The sequence below is a fragment of the Glycine max genome, chromosome 9 (genome assembly GCF_000004515.6).
Source record: "Glycine max cultivar Williams 82 chromosome 9, Glycine_max_v4.0, whole genome shotgun sequence".
Taxonomy (NCBI): Eukaryota; Viridiplantae; Streptophyta; class Magnoliopsida; order Fabales; family Fabaceae; genus Glycine; species Glycine max.
The window spans coordinates 46,088,204-46,104,123 of NC_038245.2; the positions used below are offsets into that span (position 1 = coordinate 46,088,204).

At 34.7% G+C, this 15,920-nt stretch overlaps 2 protein-coding genes across 2 annotated transcripts; one reads left to right on the forward strand and one right to left on the reverse strand.

Annotated features, from left to right (window-relative positions):
* Nucleotides 1–809: 809 nt before the first annotated feature.
* LOC100777360 (phospholipase SGR2) lies at nt 810–13,943 on the forward strand. The gene is made up of 20 exons (XM_003533480.5): nt 810–1,203; nt 1,291–1,391; nt 1,491–1,832; nt 2,293–2,364; nt 2,904–3,056; nt 3,494–3,544; nt 3,693–3,863; nt 4,716–4,865; nt 6,426–6,491; nt 6,577–7,083; nt 7,625–7,703; nt 7,821–7,909; nt 8,118–8,190; nt 9,271–9,373; nt 9,921–10,014; nt 10,105–10,167; nt 10,952–11,000; nt 12,047–12,144; nt 12,851–12,897; nt 13,482–13,943. The coding sequence occupies exons 1-20, from the start codon at nt 1,023–1,025 to the stop codon at nt 13,735–13,737; spliced, it is 2,745 nt and encodes a 914-aa protein (XP_003533528.1). The 5' UTR covers nt 810–1,022; the 3' UTR covers nt 13,738–13,943.
* Nucleotides 13,944–14,243: 300 nt separating this feature from the next.
* On the reverse strand, nt 14,244–15,629 carry LOC100785744 (uncharacterized). Its single transcript, XM_003534384.5, has 4 exons — nt 15,093–15,629; nt 14,975–15,028; nt 14,768–14,893; nt 14,244–14,686 (listed from the first exon to the last, which is right to left on the reverse strand). Exons 1-4 carry the CDS (start codon nt 15,456–15,458, stop codon nt 14,510–14,512), a joined length of 723 nt encoding a protein of 240 aa, XP_003534432.1. The 5' UTR covers nt 15,459–15,629; the 3' UTR covers nt 14,244–14,509.
* Nucleotides 15,630–15,920: the final 291 nt, after the last annotated feature.

The following is a 15,920-nucleotide window of genomic DNA, read 5'->3' on the forward strand; positions in this document are numbered from 1 at the left end:
TTTCTTAAGTTGAAGTATTTGTAATTTCCAAATAAAATTCCAATTTTCCTCCACATTCAAAAGTTGAGGTCCAAGACCCTCTCCCTAAAACCATGCTAAGTTGTCTTTACCTAATAGGCACATCCATATTCATGAATAGTTCAGAACTTGTTAAAGGAATATAGATGATAAATTAGGAAAATATAAGTAATTGAATATTTTTTTTTCTTCTTTATAACCCATCTAATTTATGAACAATACTTATGATTACAAGTTTTTTAAACTTAAAAATTTTAATTATATTCAACACGTGCTTTGGTGAACAATCTCTCTTATCTTTTAAGAAATAAAAAAAAAATATTTTTATTGGATTTAACAAGCCATTTTTCACTGTGACACTCTTTCATGGTCGTGGTAATCCTTATTTTATAGAGTTAAAATTAGATTATGAGATCTCAATCTCCCTTTTAAGATAATGTATATAGAAAAAAACAAAGATATTATCATATATTTTCTCTAATAATAGATAGTTTATAGTATTAGGTTTTATCATTATTTTTTGTTAGAAGATAAAATTTCTTCTTTTTAATTTAAATATGTTAGATCATTTGAAAGTTAAACTAGTATGTCAATCACAAAATATTGAAATATGCGGAATGCAAGTAATGAAAAAACATTTTTTAATATAAGATCTAAAGGTGATTAATATATATTTTGTGGTTTTTTTTAGATAAATGCATTTATTTATAATTTTTTGTTAAGAAAATAATTATGAGAATTATTAAAAAGTAAATAGATTTTTAAATTAATATTTGTTGGGAAAGAGGCGTAAAATTGGCGTTGGCTTAGGAGCCAGCGAGAGAGAGAGAGAGAGAGACAGATACACCGGTGACCGGTCGGTGTTGTTGATTGAATTCACCTGACGTTCAACGCATCTCTGTCAATGTCTCCAGTTTGGAGAATCATTCCGTTTATTCGGTGAATTATAAGATAGAGTGGAAGCAAAGGCTTCTTTCTTCCTTTTGGTGGCGGTGGCGGTGGCGATGGCGGAAGGGGAAGAGCTTCGGCCTGACTTGCTGAAAAACACGCCTTCTAACATTGCGAGATTGGAGGACGTGATCGAACACTCTAAAGCAAGGCAAAAGTATCTCGCCCATACTTCTAGCTCCTCTGATGGCGGTGATGTTCGCTGGTACTTTTGTAAGATCTCTTTGGCTCCCAACGGTAAGTACGTCTCCTAGCTAGGGTTTTACAATTACGTTTCTGCTAACATTTATTATTTATTGATTGTTTGTTTCATACATCTAACAGAGTTGGCAGCCTCTGTCCCGCCAACAGAGATTGTAGGCAAGAGTGACTATTTTCGTTTTGGCATGAGAGATTCTCTCGCTATTGAAGCATCTTTCTTGCAGGTCATTTTATGATATGAAATGAAATGTATACCTTTCTATTTCTCTTTCATTTCAATTTTGGACTTGGTAATCCTTAGATACCCACATTCTTTCCTGTAGAGAGAGGAAGAATTGCTTTCTAGTTGGTGGAGGGAGTATGCCGAATGTAGTGAAGGCCCCAGAGAACGACAAAGTTCTAGTTCCAAGGCAGATACTGAATCTTTTATGGGACATACTCAATCATCTCAACTATATGAAATAGAGGAAGAGAGGGTTGGTGTCCCTGTAAAGGGAGGACTGTACGAGGTAGATTTGGTCAAGAGACATTGTTTCCCTGTTTATTGGAATGGAGAAAACCGACGTGTCCTCAGAGGCCACTGGTTTGCTCGTAAAGGGGGCCTCGATTGGCTACCACTTCGTGAAGATGTTGCTGAACAACTAGAGATTGCTTATCGTAGTCAGGTCTGTATGATTATTGAAATTACTTTTTTCAGAGCATTTGACTTTAGTAGAGCTCGTCAGTCTCGTTGCATATCCACCAAAGACACTTCTCTAATGTAGCTGTGCGCTGGAGCACCACAAAATACTTAGAAAACCACTTTATCCTCTCCAGTCATAAGCATCAAATAGCAGCAAGTATTGCACTGTCAAATGACCTTTCCCTCCTTTTGATCTTTCCAAAACCATTTTCTTAAAAAAAATCTTGTTCTTTTCCCTTCTAAAACTGATACTAAGCAGCAATGCATCTAGTCAGGTAATGCAGTTTAAATAATGTTCTCTCTGGTTCTCCTGTGTAATTTAGCCTTTTAAAATGTTTTTTTGACTGTGGGTTTGGGTTAGGGTTGGGAAGGGGATAGTCAGTTTTCAATTTGTGTTCTTTGCTTCAGAAAGTGAAAGGCTTATTTTTTATTGATTTCTATAGGTTTGGCACCGGAGAACATTTCAACCATCAGGACTTTTTGCTGCTCGAGTTGATTTGCAAGGCTCTACCCAAGTATGATGATACAATTTATGTAGGGTTAAATATGTTTTTAATCCTTGTAAATAGGGCAATGTTTGCTTTTAGTTCAAAAAAAATCTGTTTCCTTCTGGTTCCCCATTTATAGAAATGTGTATGGTCCCTATTACTATAAACGAGGGACTAAAAAGAGATAATTTTTTGTGAAGGACAAGAACCACACCTCATTTCCAACAATGTTAAATAACCGTTATAGCGCTGCCATAATGCTATAATGTGGCATTTTTTGACCCCTCCACCATAGGCAATTTGTGAAGGGAGGTCTGACATGATGGCACCATAGGCCGCAATGGTGTGTTTATATCGTTGAATTTTGGCCTTCCACCATTGATAACCTTGATTTCCAAAATTAGACGATTTTTTCTCAAGGGACTAACAGGGAACATTTTTTTTTTTATATATATTTACAGGAACTAAAGCATATCTAGCTCATTTATTTATTTTGTTTTATGGATAGAAATTGTTTTTATTAGAAATATCTTGTGCATTATTGTATATTGGTGTTGAACATGCAGGGCCTGCATGCCCTTTTCATGGGAGAAGATGATACCTGGGAAGCCTGGCTAAATTTTGATGCTTCTGGCTTTTCTAGCTTTGTTAGTTTTGCTGGAAATGGAATTAAACTTAGGCGTGGTTACTCTCCATCAAATTCACCAAAACCAACCCAGGTTTTCTGATTTTTGTCTCCTATAGTGCTATAACATATAGATACAGATAGTCTGCCATTAGAGTACTGAATACACCTCATTCTTTCATAGGAGGACATGGGCAATATCCTGATTTTGCCTGTAATTTTATCTTCAAGTATTTATGTGTTTCTTAATGTGTGTTTATGCTGACATACATATTGTAATGTCTAGCATGCCCTTATTAATCAATTATTCATTATTACATATTTTACAATAAAAAAATCATCATGTGTATCATATTCAATGTAAGTGATGATTGTTTTGGTTACCAATATCTCTCCTCTTGCATTTGTGTTTGATTTTATAATTCATATTGTGGATAGTCATTAGCTACAGTTGAATAAACTGTATGTGCATTATTTCTGGAAGAACACAAATACAGATTAATTCTGTTATTAACTTGAAACTTTTAACAGGATGAACTAAGGCAGCAGAAGGAGGAGGATATGGATGATTACTGTTCGCAGGTATGTAACAAAATCAAGATTATTATCATTATTATATGGATGTCTCTCACTAGTCTACATCCATACTTTTCTGCTGACACCTGGGGGGACTCTTTGCTTTATAATTTTCAGAAAATTGAATTTCTTACATGATAATAATTATTTGTAGGTCCCTGTTCGACACTTGGTATTTATGGTTCATGGGATTGGTCAAAGATTGGAAAAGTCCAATTTGGTTGATGATGTGGGCAATTTCCGGCATATTACAGCAAGTCTTGCAGAGCAGCACCTTACTCCACATCAACGTGGCACTCAAAGGGTCCTCTTTATCCCATGCCAGGTATTGAATATGTTATTCTGTGTGTGTTCTGAGCCTTGTGTGCTGCATTTGAGGCAGTTTGTAATGTTCCCCTTCTCTATAAAACTAAGCCCTTTCTTGCCCTGATGCTTCATATTTACACATTGGACTATATTTTGTGACTAGGGTTAAAATTGAAGCTGATTGTGTGTTAATCTGTAGTGATTATATTGAGATATGTACTATTGTTCTGAAGATCTGTTTCCTGAATTGACTTGTGCTGCACAGTGCACAGTAAGAAATAGATCCCTAAATCTCCCTGAATATTTCCGTAGGAGTTTGGATTGTCAGTTTCACTTGCTTTCCTTTCTTACCCAGTTTTGAGCATTTGTGGTGCTGTTATATTTTAGTTTCCTTCAGTCATGTATTGTGTTTAGACTAAAAATAATCATGGTAAATTAAATAGCACATATAATGGGTGGTGGAATTACTTTTGGTAGAATTGGAATCTAGTCTGAACTAGGCAATTTTACAAAGTGTGCTTCTTTTTTGTTTGCTTTGACTTTTGTGCCATTTGTTTTTTTTTTGTCTTTTAGCAAGCAGCACAGTCTATCACAACATTGGAAAAAGCAATCCTATTGAAACAACCATAAATTAAACACCAAAGAAAGTTCATAAACATAAACGAATCACATACATGTTTAGGGGCAAATAGAAATCCTAAAAACTTAAAAATTTGAGCATTTTGCTCCAAACAAATGCTTTAACAACTACGTAAAGAGAACACTGCAATTTTCACACTGAAACCTTATAGCCTTGTTAATTGTGTTTTCTAATGTTAGTCACATTTTTTTTTGTTTGATTCTAACTAATTGATGATTTCATGTTATCTAGTGGAGAAGAGGTTTGAAGCTGAGTGGTGAAACTGCTGTTGAAAAGATAACTTTGGATGGAGTGCGAGGATTACGTGTCACGCTGAGCGCAACTGTTCATGATGTGTTATACTACATGAGCCCAATTTACTGTCAAGACATAATTAACTCGGTATCTTTTTTTTTTTTTTGTGTGTGTTTACTGTTTATGTTTGTTTTTCTGAATCTTCCTTTTAAAATTTATCAGATCTAGGTGAATTTCTTCCTTTTAAATACTGATGCTACTACTTGAGTAGTTATGAAATATTTTGCTTCTGATTATGTGTAACTAGCATTACTCTAAAATGTCTTCAACACTCAAAGAACTGGGTATCTTCTGTTATTCTTTCTTTAGAGAACCTTTTTGTCTATTGTTTCATTTTTTTGGTTGGGTTGGTTTGAAAGAAAATGAAGAGTATTTGTGCATAGTTTACATATTTCCTTTTCTAGGTTGGATGGATTTCAACAGAACAGAAGAGAGATGTAATGTAGAGAGATAGAAGAAAAGGAGGGACATGATGTGTTTTTTATTAGAAAATGAACATGGACTAGGTGTGACTCAAACACAAAAGGTAGCTCAAAGAAAGAGGACTGCAAGTGATATATGGAATACACTGGCTATATTTCTACTAGATGTGAGATTTTAACACGCTCCACACGTCCTAGTGGGAATTGTCGGATAAGACAACCATGTGTGGCCCAACTTCAAGATGAAATAGGCTCTTCTGATAGCATGTTAGGAAATTGATTGGGCCTAAGTTTTATAAGGAGTACTTTAGCCATATTCCTACCTGATATGGGATCTTAGCACTTTCATTCTTTTTACTCCTTTAGATTAAACAAAGAATAAATGATCTTTGGCAGCAATGACATTGGGAATGCTTAAGCTTATGGGTCACATCTTACAAATTTGGTTTCAATTGATTGTAATAGTTCAATGCCTTAGTCAATCACAATTATTTTGGGTTGTTAAGCTTAGTAAATTCTTATTTTTGTATTTTCAGTCCTTCTGGCATTCATGAAATAGTTATTATATTAACTTTTTTTGCCATGATAAAGTTTAGCAGATGATTATTTAACTTTAAAGGCCTAATATATGTACTTGGCTCTCAATGCTTATCTAGTCCAATTAAAATGGTGTAAACGTCTTTTAAAGAATCTATAAATAAAAATGTAAAATAAACCCTAGCTGCCTCCACATGTGATACCTGAGAACTCTAGGAGTGAAACTTTGTTGAATCATCCTGACTTTGACTCTCTTTTCCTCTAATTTTCTAACCTCTTCAGTCCTATTGTTTGTTCTTGGCTGACAGCATTAGAAATTCATTCAAACAACATTGGGTTGATTCTTGTAATCTTGCTTTAATTTCCTCTAGAATCCATAATCCCCAAACTCCATATTTTAAGAGCTTAAGGGAATTTTAAGCCTGAAACACCCTTGTACATGTATGCTTGTTTCCAAACATAATTTGCAATTTCAAATCTATGCTGCAAAGATAAAGGAAACCTTTGCATTTTAGGATTATGTGTAACTGCACTGCAGACATCTATTTTTAAAAACTAGATGCATCATATTCTTGTTTTCTTTTTCTCAGCAGCTCGATAGGTTGTTTTAAAAACTTAGATTTTATGCTATAGTAATATAGAATTTAAGAAAACACATGTTTTGACCAGTGAATTTACACTTCTCTAGGTATCCAACCAACTGAATCGATTATATTTGAAGTTTCTCAAAAGAAATCCTGGATATGATGGAAAGGTATGCTAGTGAGAAAATTTGCTTTATTTTTCCCTATATACATTTTCAATGTCTATAGTAGTTCACTTCATGCCAACTTGTGTAGGTTTCATTATATGGTCATTCTCTGGGAAGTGTCCTCTCATATGATATCCTTTGCCATCAAGATAATCTATCATCCCCATTTCCAATGGATTGGGTGTATAAGGAACATGGTGAAAATGAGGAATCACTCTCTGATAAGAAAGATCATTATGTGCAGAACTCACCAATCAATCAGGATGACACATTCAGTATGGTGAGCCCCTCTGAAGAAAAAAAGAGTACACAAGAGACTTGTTCAGAAATGGAGGCAGAATATTCTGAGGAGTCCTCAGTTTTAGGCCATGCATTATCAAGTGTAAATGAATTTACTGCAGAACCTATCTCTCTGGAACCAAGTAATAAGGGTGATGTTTCCGAGTTCCTTGCCGATTCTGGTGACACATTTTTTGAGAAAATGGGTGGTGCATTGGATATGCCTCAGAGCATGAATGTTGAGCTGCCAATGGATAAGGAAGAATGTAAAGTTACAAGCAACGAAGATGAAGTAATCAAGAAGCTCAGAGAAGAGGTTAGTTTCCAGTTCTACTTTCATTTTTTTTTGTTTCTGGTGGTTCTTTCTAGCTAGTTTTCCCCTTTAAAGAGAGGGGGGAGGGATTTTGAGAGTCTGTAATAAGGAATGGTTCATTTTTCTAGCTCTAGCACACCCTGTTATGTTGAAGTCCTTTATGCTTCTAAGAAAAAACATAAGATTTGAGGCTATCATATTTGTGTTAAAATTTAATTTAATTATGAAGAATGAGAGAGAGAAGGATTAAATTTCCAGTGACATGATCATGTAGGCTCTAATACCATGTCAACCACCAATCCTTTGTGAATGGGAAACCCTTTGAAGGAGAATCTCTACTTGTTTCTTTGCAATTCAAGAAATACTGCCAAAGCATATTTGTTGCCTTTCATTCCCTGTTTTTCTTGTATATCTCCCCGATAACTCAACCCGTCTGTGGGTTTCTAACAAATACCCCTCTTACTCTCTTAGCATTATGCTACTCTGCTACTAACTTTAAACGCATTTAAAGCTTGCTTGTAACTAACAAAGTTTTTTTGTTTAGATTGATTCATTGAAAGCCAATCTAACTGAACTGGAATCACGTCATAGCAATAATTATACTGAGGAAGAGTTACATTCTGGTAATTACTGGTTTTCTTGTCCTTTAGAAGGTTGAGATGTTTTCTATATTCATCTTGATTTTTAATTTATAACACAAAGCAAATAAAGATGTTGACATGCATGTGGCGCTATGGCAGTAAAAAAGTTATCTAAAAAGTTACCTCCCATACAAGAAGCACCAAAGAGTTATACTCCATATATCAAGTACACCAAGCTTCAATTTAAGGTATGGAAACAGTTAAGATTTAAGAACTTTGATTCTGTCATCTATGTACAGCTCTTAAATGTTTTCATTGAGATTTGCATTTAACATTTAACATATTCAACAAACAAAACATGGGCCATTTTTATTTCCATAGTAAATCTAAAACAATGGGTCATTTTTATTTCTATAGTAACCTATTGCTCATATGACTAAACTGCATATATGCCAGGTTGATACATTCTTTGCCGTTGGATCCCCTCTTGGTGTATTTCTTGCACTTCGTAATATCCGAATTGGCATTGGTAAGCAAGTCTTTTATATGGAATTATACAATTTATTTCTGATCTTCATTGATCTCTTTGAAGAGGCTCCTCTCAAAATATTGCTCATTGTGTCTTTAAGTTGAATTCTATCTAACAAAATCTGTACTTATAATCAGTAGAATTTGAGGTTGACTGGAAACTGGAAATGAAACCTGGCAAGAGAGGCAACTAGTTGGAAGACAAAAATAATCTTGGAAATAAAGTGGAGATTTTAGGGAGCTCAGCAATGCAGTAGTTACAGGTCATAGAGGATGGTGCTACTTGGATACTTTGATGAAATTATAGGGTTTTTGGTATATAGAGTGGAAAAGATAAAAGATACTGCATACTGTAAGGTTGATATTGTTTTTATATGTTATGAAGATCAAGACAGAGTTTAAGAGAAAGAAAGAGAGACGAGGGAGAAGAGAATCAGAGAAATTCTATTATTATGTTCTTCCAAGGGAAACACCCTTCTACAAATGTGAAATATTTTCATCTCAAACTGTCAAAAAGAGCTCTCTAACTACTATAACCACCTCCTTTACTAACTGGGCTTCTCAGTAACCAGTCACCTCTTACATTTCATTGGTTCCTTTGCCTCCTAGAATAGACCTTTAATATTGGAACCTTTTGGTTCCTAAATCCTAATACACAATGTGTGACAATGTGATACAAAACATAAAGCACTGGCCATTATTTATACTAATACTAGAACATAATCCTAACTAAATAAGAAAACAAATCATAGGTATAATGAGGAAATATGGAAGCTAATCTTGATAGGTAACCGAAGAGATTCTAAATTATTGTAAAGTATAATTAATAATTAATATACTATTGAATTTTTGTCATGTATTCTATCATTATAATCAGCTTTGGCTGTGTGCTCTTTTATACTTCCAATCTTCCATTCATTTTTGTTTGACATTATTAAATTAATGTTTGAACTTTATATGCTTTTATCAGAATAAAAAGGTTATGAACTTATGATTACAAGTGCCAGTCACTTACTAACGTCCAGTTTTTAATCATATACATCTAGTTTGATAACTATGTATTCTTTATTGTTTGTTTCAGGTAGAGGCCAAGAATATTGGGAGCAGGAAAATATAAGAGAGGAGATGCCGGCTTGTCGGCAGATGTTCAACATTTTTCACCCCTATGATCCCGTAGCATACAGGTTTGCTACAATTCTAGCTCCAATGAAGTATCACTAGTGATTATGAGTAGAGTAATGAACATTATAATTTAATTTCTTGACATCAGTTGATTTGTATAGTTTTCCCCTTATTCTTTTGGTGCTCTGGTCCTTTTTGTTAATTAAATTCATATGCTGTTTGGAACATCCATTCTAATGTATAGATTATGATAAGAGGAGTATCAAGGTTGAGAAATAAACATATACCATTTAATGATACACCATAACTGTTGGAACTTGGAAATGAGAAGCATCCTTTTTTTTTTTAATCAGCAAATGTTGGTTTTGTTAGAATGCTATTTTTTTTGTTAGCAGAGGGGATCAAAGCCATGACTTTTCCCCTCTTCCCTTCTTCCTTAATCATACAACCCACCTTATATCTCCCATGAGCTTGCTACTATTTAGTCTGTTAGTGAATTTGCCTAGTAGTACTTGACCACAGGATTCAAACATGATTTTTTTATATTTTAAGTATTGTATCTTCTGCATAAAAAATGTATGACATGCTATTTTTTTAAATTCACCAAAGGATAGAGCCACTTGTGTGCAAAGAATACATCAGCCAACGGCCTGTTTTGATTCCATATCACAGAGGAGGAAAAAGGTTGCATATTGGATTTCAGGTGAGGCAACAAACATTCTAGTACTACATGGCTCCTTTAGACTTTGGACCATGATATCTGTCTTAAATAATGCCCTAAATCTTTATGTAGGAATTTACTGAAGACCTAGCAGTTCGAACTCATGCAATAAAGAATTATATGAAATCTGCAAGGGTGAGCTCCTCTTTTTGTATTCAAGAATATCTAGGTGTAAGAGATGACAAAAAGTTTAAAGGTTAAGTGAGAAGACTAAAGGTTTCAATTATAATTATACATCAATTTCATATTATTCTGTCCTGCTGCAATTACTCCAATTTTCCCTCTAATAAATATTTTTTTTGTAGAATTTTGCATCATTACACTTTGGTTTTTGATATTTCATGTGTCTTGCTCAAGGAATATATATAGATGGTGGATGTTGTTAGTTGTTATGAATAAAAAAAAGAGAGGGATTTTATCATAAGAGAAGTACATAAAAAGGAGCAATAGATATCCCCCCTTTAGCAGCAGCAAAAGAAATGAAGGATGAAACAAGCAGGAACTTGAAGCCTAAGGAGTGGATAATCATTATAATAACTTATAAAATTGTGGCTGCTGCAGTGGTTGTTAAGTATGATTTTGAACTGTTTTAGTTGTTTAACTTTTGTTGCTTTACAAGTTACTTGGTTTAGAGTGGTGTTCAGGACTCTGGTGTTTTCATTATCGGGTTGGCAATTCTTGTTGAAAATAGAAATATACCAACAAGCTAAGCTTGGTATAAGTGTTGTTACAAGCCCAGCTCATTATGGATAACACACAATGTAATATTATTCTGACATGGAAAATTGAAATTTGAAACAGAAGATACACATAATTTATGATGGGTGTCAGATTGAACAGAAAAGGCACACACTCTTTGTGATATTTGATTTTCTAGTCTTGTGCATGGTGATGGTTGTAATTTATGTTTTCTAAGCAGGATAAGGTAATCACAGTGTGTCAGTCGAGGAAAATGGAGAACATAGAAGGTAATATAGTCTTCCAAGTTCCTTTTAATTTGGTAACTATTTTATTAATTTCAAATTCATGAGTTTGAGAATGCTACTGTCCCTTTTAAGATCACTGATTTAGTAGCTGTTAAAAGGGATATCGTAGTCTGTGTCTTTTTCCACTTGTGGTTGATTTAGAAAGGCTTTTTTTACTGGCATTTGAATGGATTTATTATTGTGCTTTATCTGTTTTGTTTTTTATGTCTTGCCTCATTTTACTTCTAATAAGGAATCTATTTCTGTACATCCTCTTCCATAAAAATGGAATAAGCAGTAACGATGCTACTTGCACAGGGTAATAGGTTGTAGGTCTAGTAGGCAATAAGTTTGATTGACTGACTTTTTGGTAAATATTATAGAATGCAAACAAAATCAAAGATATTGAACATTGGTGTGCTCTTTATGTAATTTTCTCCTTTTTTAAATTTATATTTGTAATTATTCTGTTACAGGTAATACTTTTGTTTATGTTGAAGTTAGGATCGTATTATAACTTGCTAATAATCCTTGAATATAGTACTGAACTCATATTTTGTAAAACTTAAGGGGCGTGCTTGCCAAATTCCTTGCTAACTCTCTAACAATGTTCTTAGATGAACTCAGACTGTAACATTTTCATCAAAGACTTGTGAGATTAGATCTTACTGGTTTGGTTTGTCTTTTAATTTAATCTTTGTTCCTAACGTAGAAATATATTGTCCCTAATCTTTGATGCTATTTTTGCAACTATAATAGTCTTCTGTGTATAAAAGGATTTGGCATCTCTAACGTGTGTGGTGTGCTTCAGAAAGTGTGGGGGTTATTACTGTTGATTGACTAACCAATGGTTACCTTCATAATTTGTTATATATGTACATCATGTACTTTATCACAATTTCAACTGTGAAATTTTCCATCAAAGTTCTAACGTGGATTTAACTGCCAAGTTTGTTAAAATATTTATTTTTCTTAATTAATGCTGCAATATTAATGTGACAATTGTTCTCTTATATTTTTGTCCAAATTCTTTCCTATCTGTATTGTAGGGGAGAGTTCTGAAGAGGAAGAACAGCCATCATATGGATCTTTTATGATGGAGAGGTTGACAGGAAGCATGAGTGGACGAATTGATCACATGCTTCAGGTATGAAGTTGTTCCAATTAGCTACTGATCTTATTGGTTGAGCACTCTGATGTCACAAGAATTGTGCAAAAATTAGAACACACAACACAACTGATTTATAAATGATTTGGTGTTAAATACCAAGTATACGATTGTATTGTATCTGTATAAATTCAATTTGAAATGAAGCATACATTATGTCCTTCGATATATGTACTATCCAGCCTTCCTTTTCCAGGATCCGTCAAATGGCGTACAGATTAAGTCAACGTAATAACTCATCTTGTATTGAGTGAGGAGTCTCCCGTCACTTGGTCAAATAAATGCATATTTGCCTCAGTAGGTGCAAACCCTAGAAGTCAGATACCTTAAGTGAAACAGAAGTGTTGGAAATCCTTGTTATTTTATTGCTATCGATATCCTTCAGTCCTTTTTCCTTACCACACACCTTATTCTGGTTGCAAAGTGCTTCTTTGCTTCTTTCCAAGGAGTTCTTCGTATTTGCAAGAAAAATAATACATGAAACTTAGAGAAATTAAAAATTGACATTTTTGGAGCTAAAAAGTAACATCGATACATGTTTTAAAGGAAATGGAACTACCTTAATGGTCATGCCTAGGTTCTTTCCAAATAACAGCTGCCTTTAGTTTCTTTCATTTAGTTTTCTTCCCGATATGGTATTTTTTTTATTATTAATTTGACTTTTTCTTTGTAAATTGTAATGCAGGACAAGACCTTTGAGCATCCATATCTGCAAGCCATTGGAGCTCATACGTAAGTGCGTTTACAGTTTTCACATTCTTGTAGTTATACTATCAACTATCAAGATCATAGTTATTGGAATTGGAGCAAATGAGGTAATTAGGTTATATTGTTAGGTCATTGGTCTAGCGTTTTTTTTTTCTTTTTTAAGTTAATACTTGTATTGTGGCACCCTCTGGTCACGGATTCTAATCATGGAAACAATCTCTCTGCATATGAGAGTAAGGTTGCATACATTTGTTCTTTTTAGACCCTGCAATTGTGGGAACCTCATGCAATGTCCATCCTTTTAGTATATTTACCTCTCGTTATACAATAAAGCAATATCATATACTATGCCTCGACTCTATTAGATTAGCGAATTGTGATTGCGTGGTTTTCTTAAAGAAGCATGTCTGTTATCTACCATGCCAGAAAAACATGTAGGAGTATACATGGTTAATACTTAACAGTATAATATTTGATGAGGGAATTTGTTTGGAGCTTTGGTTTTGACTATTTTTATTACCATAATGAGTGATTTCTGACTGAATTGCCATTGATTTCACGTTTTATTTTTATGACTGCCGTGTTTAATCTTTTTATTTGGTTGACAGAAACTATTGGCGGGATTATGATACTGCTCTTTTCATATTGAAACACTTGTATGGAGAAATACCAGAAGATTCTGATTTGTTGGTTGGATTTACTGGGGACAACTCAAAATCTGAGAGTACCTCTGTTAGTTGGTATGAACCGAGAGACACGGTTGAGGAAGATCTTCCGTTGACTTTCTCAGACAAGGTTATGGCCAGAAGCTTCTCGAGCAAAGCTAAGAAGGTTCTGCAGAAGCACACTGCGTTTAATTTCTAAATGCCTATACACGATGTAATCGAGAGATTGTGTAATCTACGGAAGAATGTATAGTAGAAGAAGGGTTCCCCATCTTAGGATTGTTTCATATAGTTCGCTAGTGTACAATTAGACCCTCCTCCAATGTACATAACCAGGGGTGTTAAAGAAAAAACATCTTTTAGTATCAATATATGAGAACCGCATAGTACCTGGTGTTGGCGAAATAAATTGTTTTTTTGGGTAGTTGAAGTGAGATATTTTTTTTCATGTGGCGTTTCAATAAATAGTCTCACCTTTGCACGACTATTGCAAGAGATTAATAGAGAAAAAGAACGTAAGGGAGAGATTCATTTATGCACCATACACATCGAGAGTAACGAATTTGGAAATTTTAAAACCTCGGCCTTGATCGTTTTGTTCATAGGCCATTGGCGCATTACTGTAACAAAATTCACATTATCTCTGGGATAAAGCCCAAGATTTGGGAAAAAGAGAGAAAGCCAGAAAATTGAACACATGAGAGATCCAAAAAAAACAGAAATTGTAGTGAAATATATGAATAAGGTAACAGTGGTTCTATTCTATGAGCATAAAGCAAGTCCAATAGACAACGAGATGATATGATACGGCTCCAGAAAAGGCATATAAGTGTTGGTTTTATAATTAGTTTGGTGGTATGATTTCTGAAGAAAAATTTACAAAGAGCATAGAAGCGAACTAAGTGTTGTAAGTAAAGAATGGAATAGGAGGAGGAGGTTTTGCAAAGAAGGCAAAGCGAAATGGGCGAGCGTCACCTCTCCTCGAAGTCGACATCAATAATGTCGGGGTCTGACTTAGATTTGGAGTTGGTTCTCCCACCTCCATTACCTTTACCTTTGGGTTGCCAGACAATGTTGCCACAGCCTGTACATCGAATTATTTGATTCTTGTAACCACCAAATTGCATCTTGCAAGCCGGACAAGTTCCCTGTTGTGAAAATGATGATAAATTAGACTTACAAGGCATGCCCCAATGATATAGATACAGCACACAGCACACAGCAGATACCTTAATAACTATGGTGTTGGCCAAAGTCCCAATGAGAAGAGGTCCAGCAAATGGAAGTACCCATGTTGCGATTATCAAAATCCGAAAAAGCCAACCAGACAGTGCGAACCAGATGAAGAATAGTGTCTGAGAAGCCAACCAGCGATAACCAATTAAAATTATTAAGTGAGTCAGAAGGACATAGAAAGATAAAATTCATATGCTTACAGCAAAGCTCTTTCCGACCGGACTATCCAGAAAGTTGTTGAGCTGCTTCCTGTACTGCAAATTACAATTTCAATCACAATGCTAAAATCTTTGTTTCACAAAACAAAAACAAACAGACCTTGGGCCAGTTTCTTTGGAAATCCATGCTGAAAGCGCGGTAACGTTGTCCAATCTCAAATTCACGATCAATCTCGCGGGCTCGGTCGGCGGCCGCCCTCGCCACGGCCGAGAGACGCCGCGAAAGAGAATATCGCCGGTCGATGCGCTCCGCAGTCTTCTTCGCTTCAAAGACAAAGCGCTCAAATCCATCGTTCGCACTTCGCCACGCCTCCCTCCAAACCCTATCCATATCTCTGCCTCCCTTACCATTGCCAAATGCTTTCACTGTCATCAGTCTCTTCATCTGAGGCTGAGGTTGAATCCTAAACCTGGTGTTTGGTGGTTGCCACCGCACAGGCACGGTTGTTGCCGTTGCCGCCATCATTTTGTTCTTCGTCGCCTCACACAACACTCATTCCCTTCCCCCACCTCCCGTCGCCCTAGACCATTATTAACACTTTTATCATCCTTATTCAAAATTAACCATTCATCTCATTTTACTTTCCATTTTCTCACACTAATGCTTCAGCAACCAATAAATAAAAATACCAAAAATTGTTTAGTTCATATTTTTCTTCTATTTCTCATTTTATATTAATTTTTTTATATTTAAAATAAAATAAAAAGAAAGTAGCATTTCCATAAATAAAAATAAAAAATCTCAAAATTAAATAAAAACAAGAAAAAAAATTCATTAACTTTATTAACAATTGATTTCTACCAAAAAAAACTGAATTCATCATCTTTAGTATGATATTTTATCCATAATATTCAACTTTGAAATCTTACTTAAATATTATAAATCCAACATCACTCAAATTAATATGATTGGACAACTATATGTAAT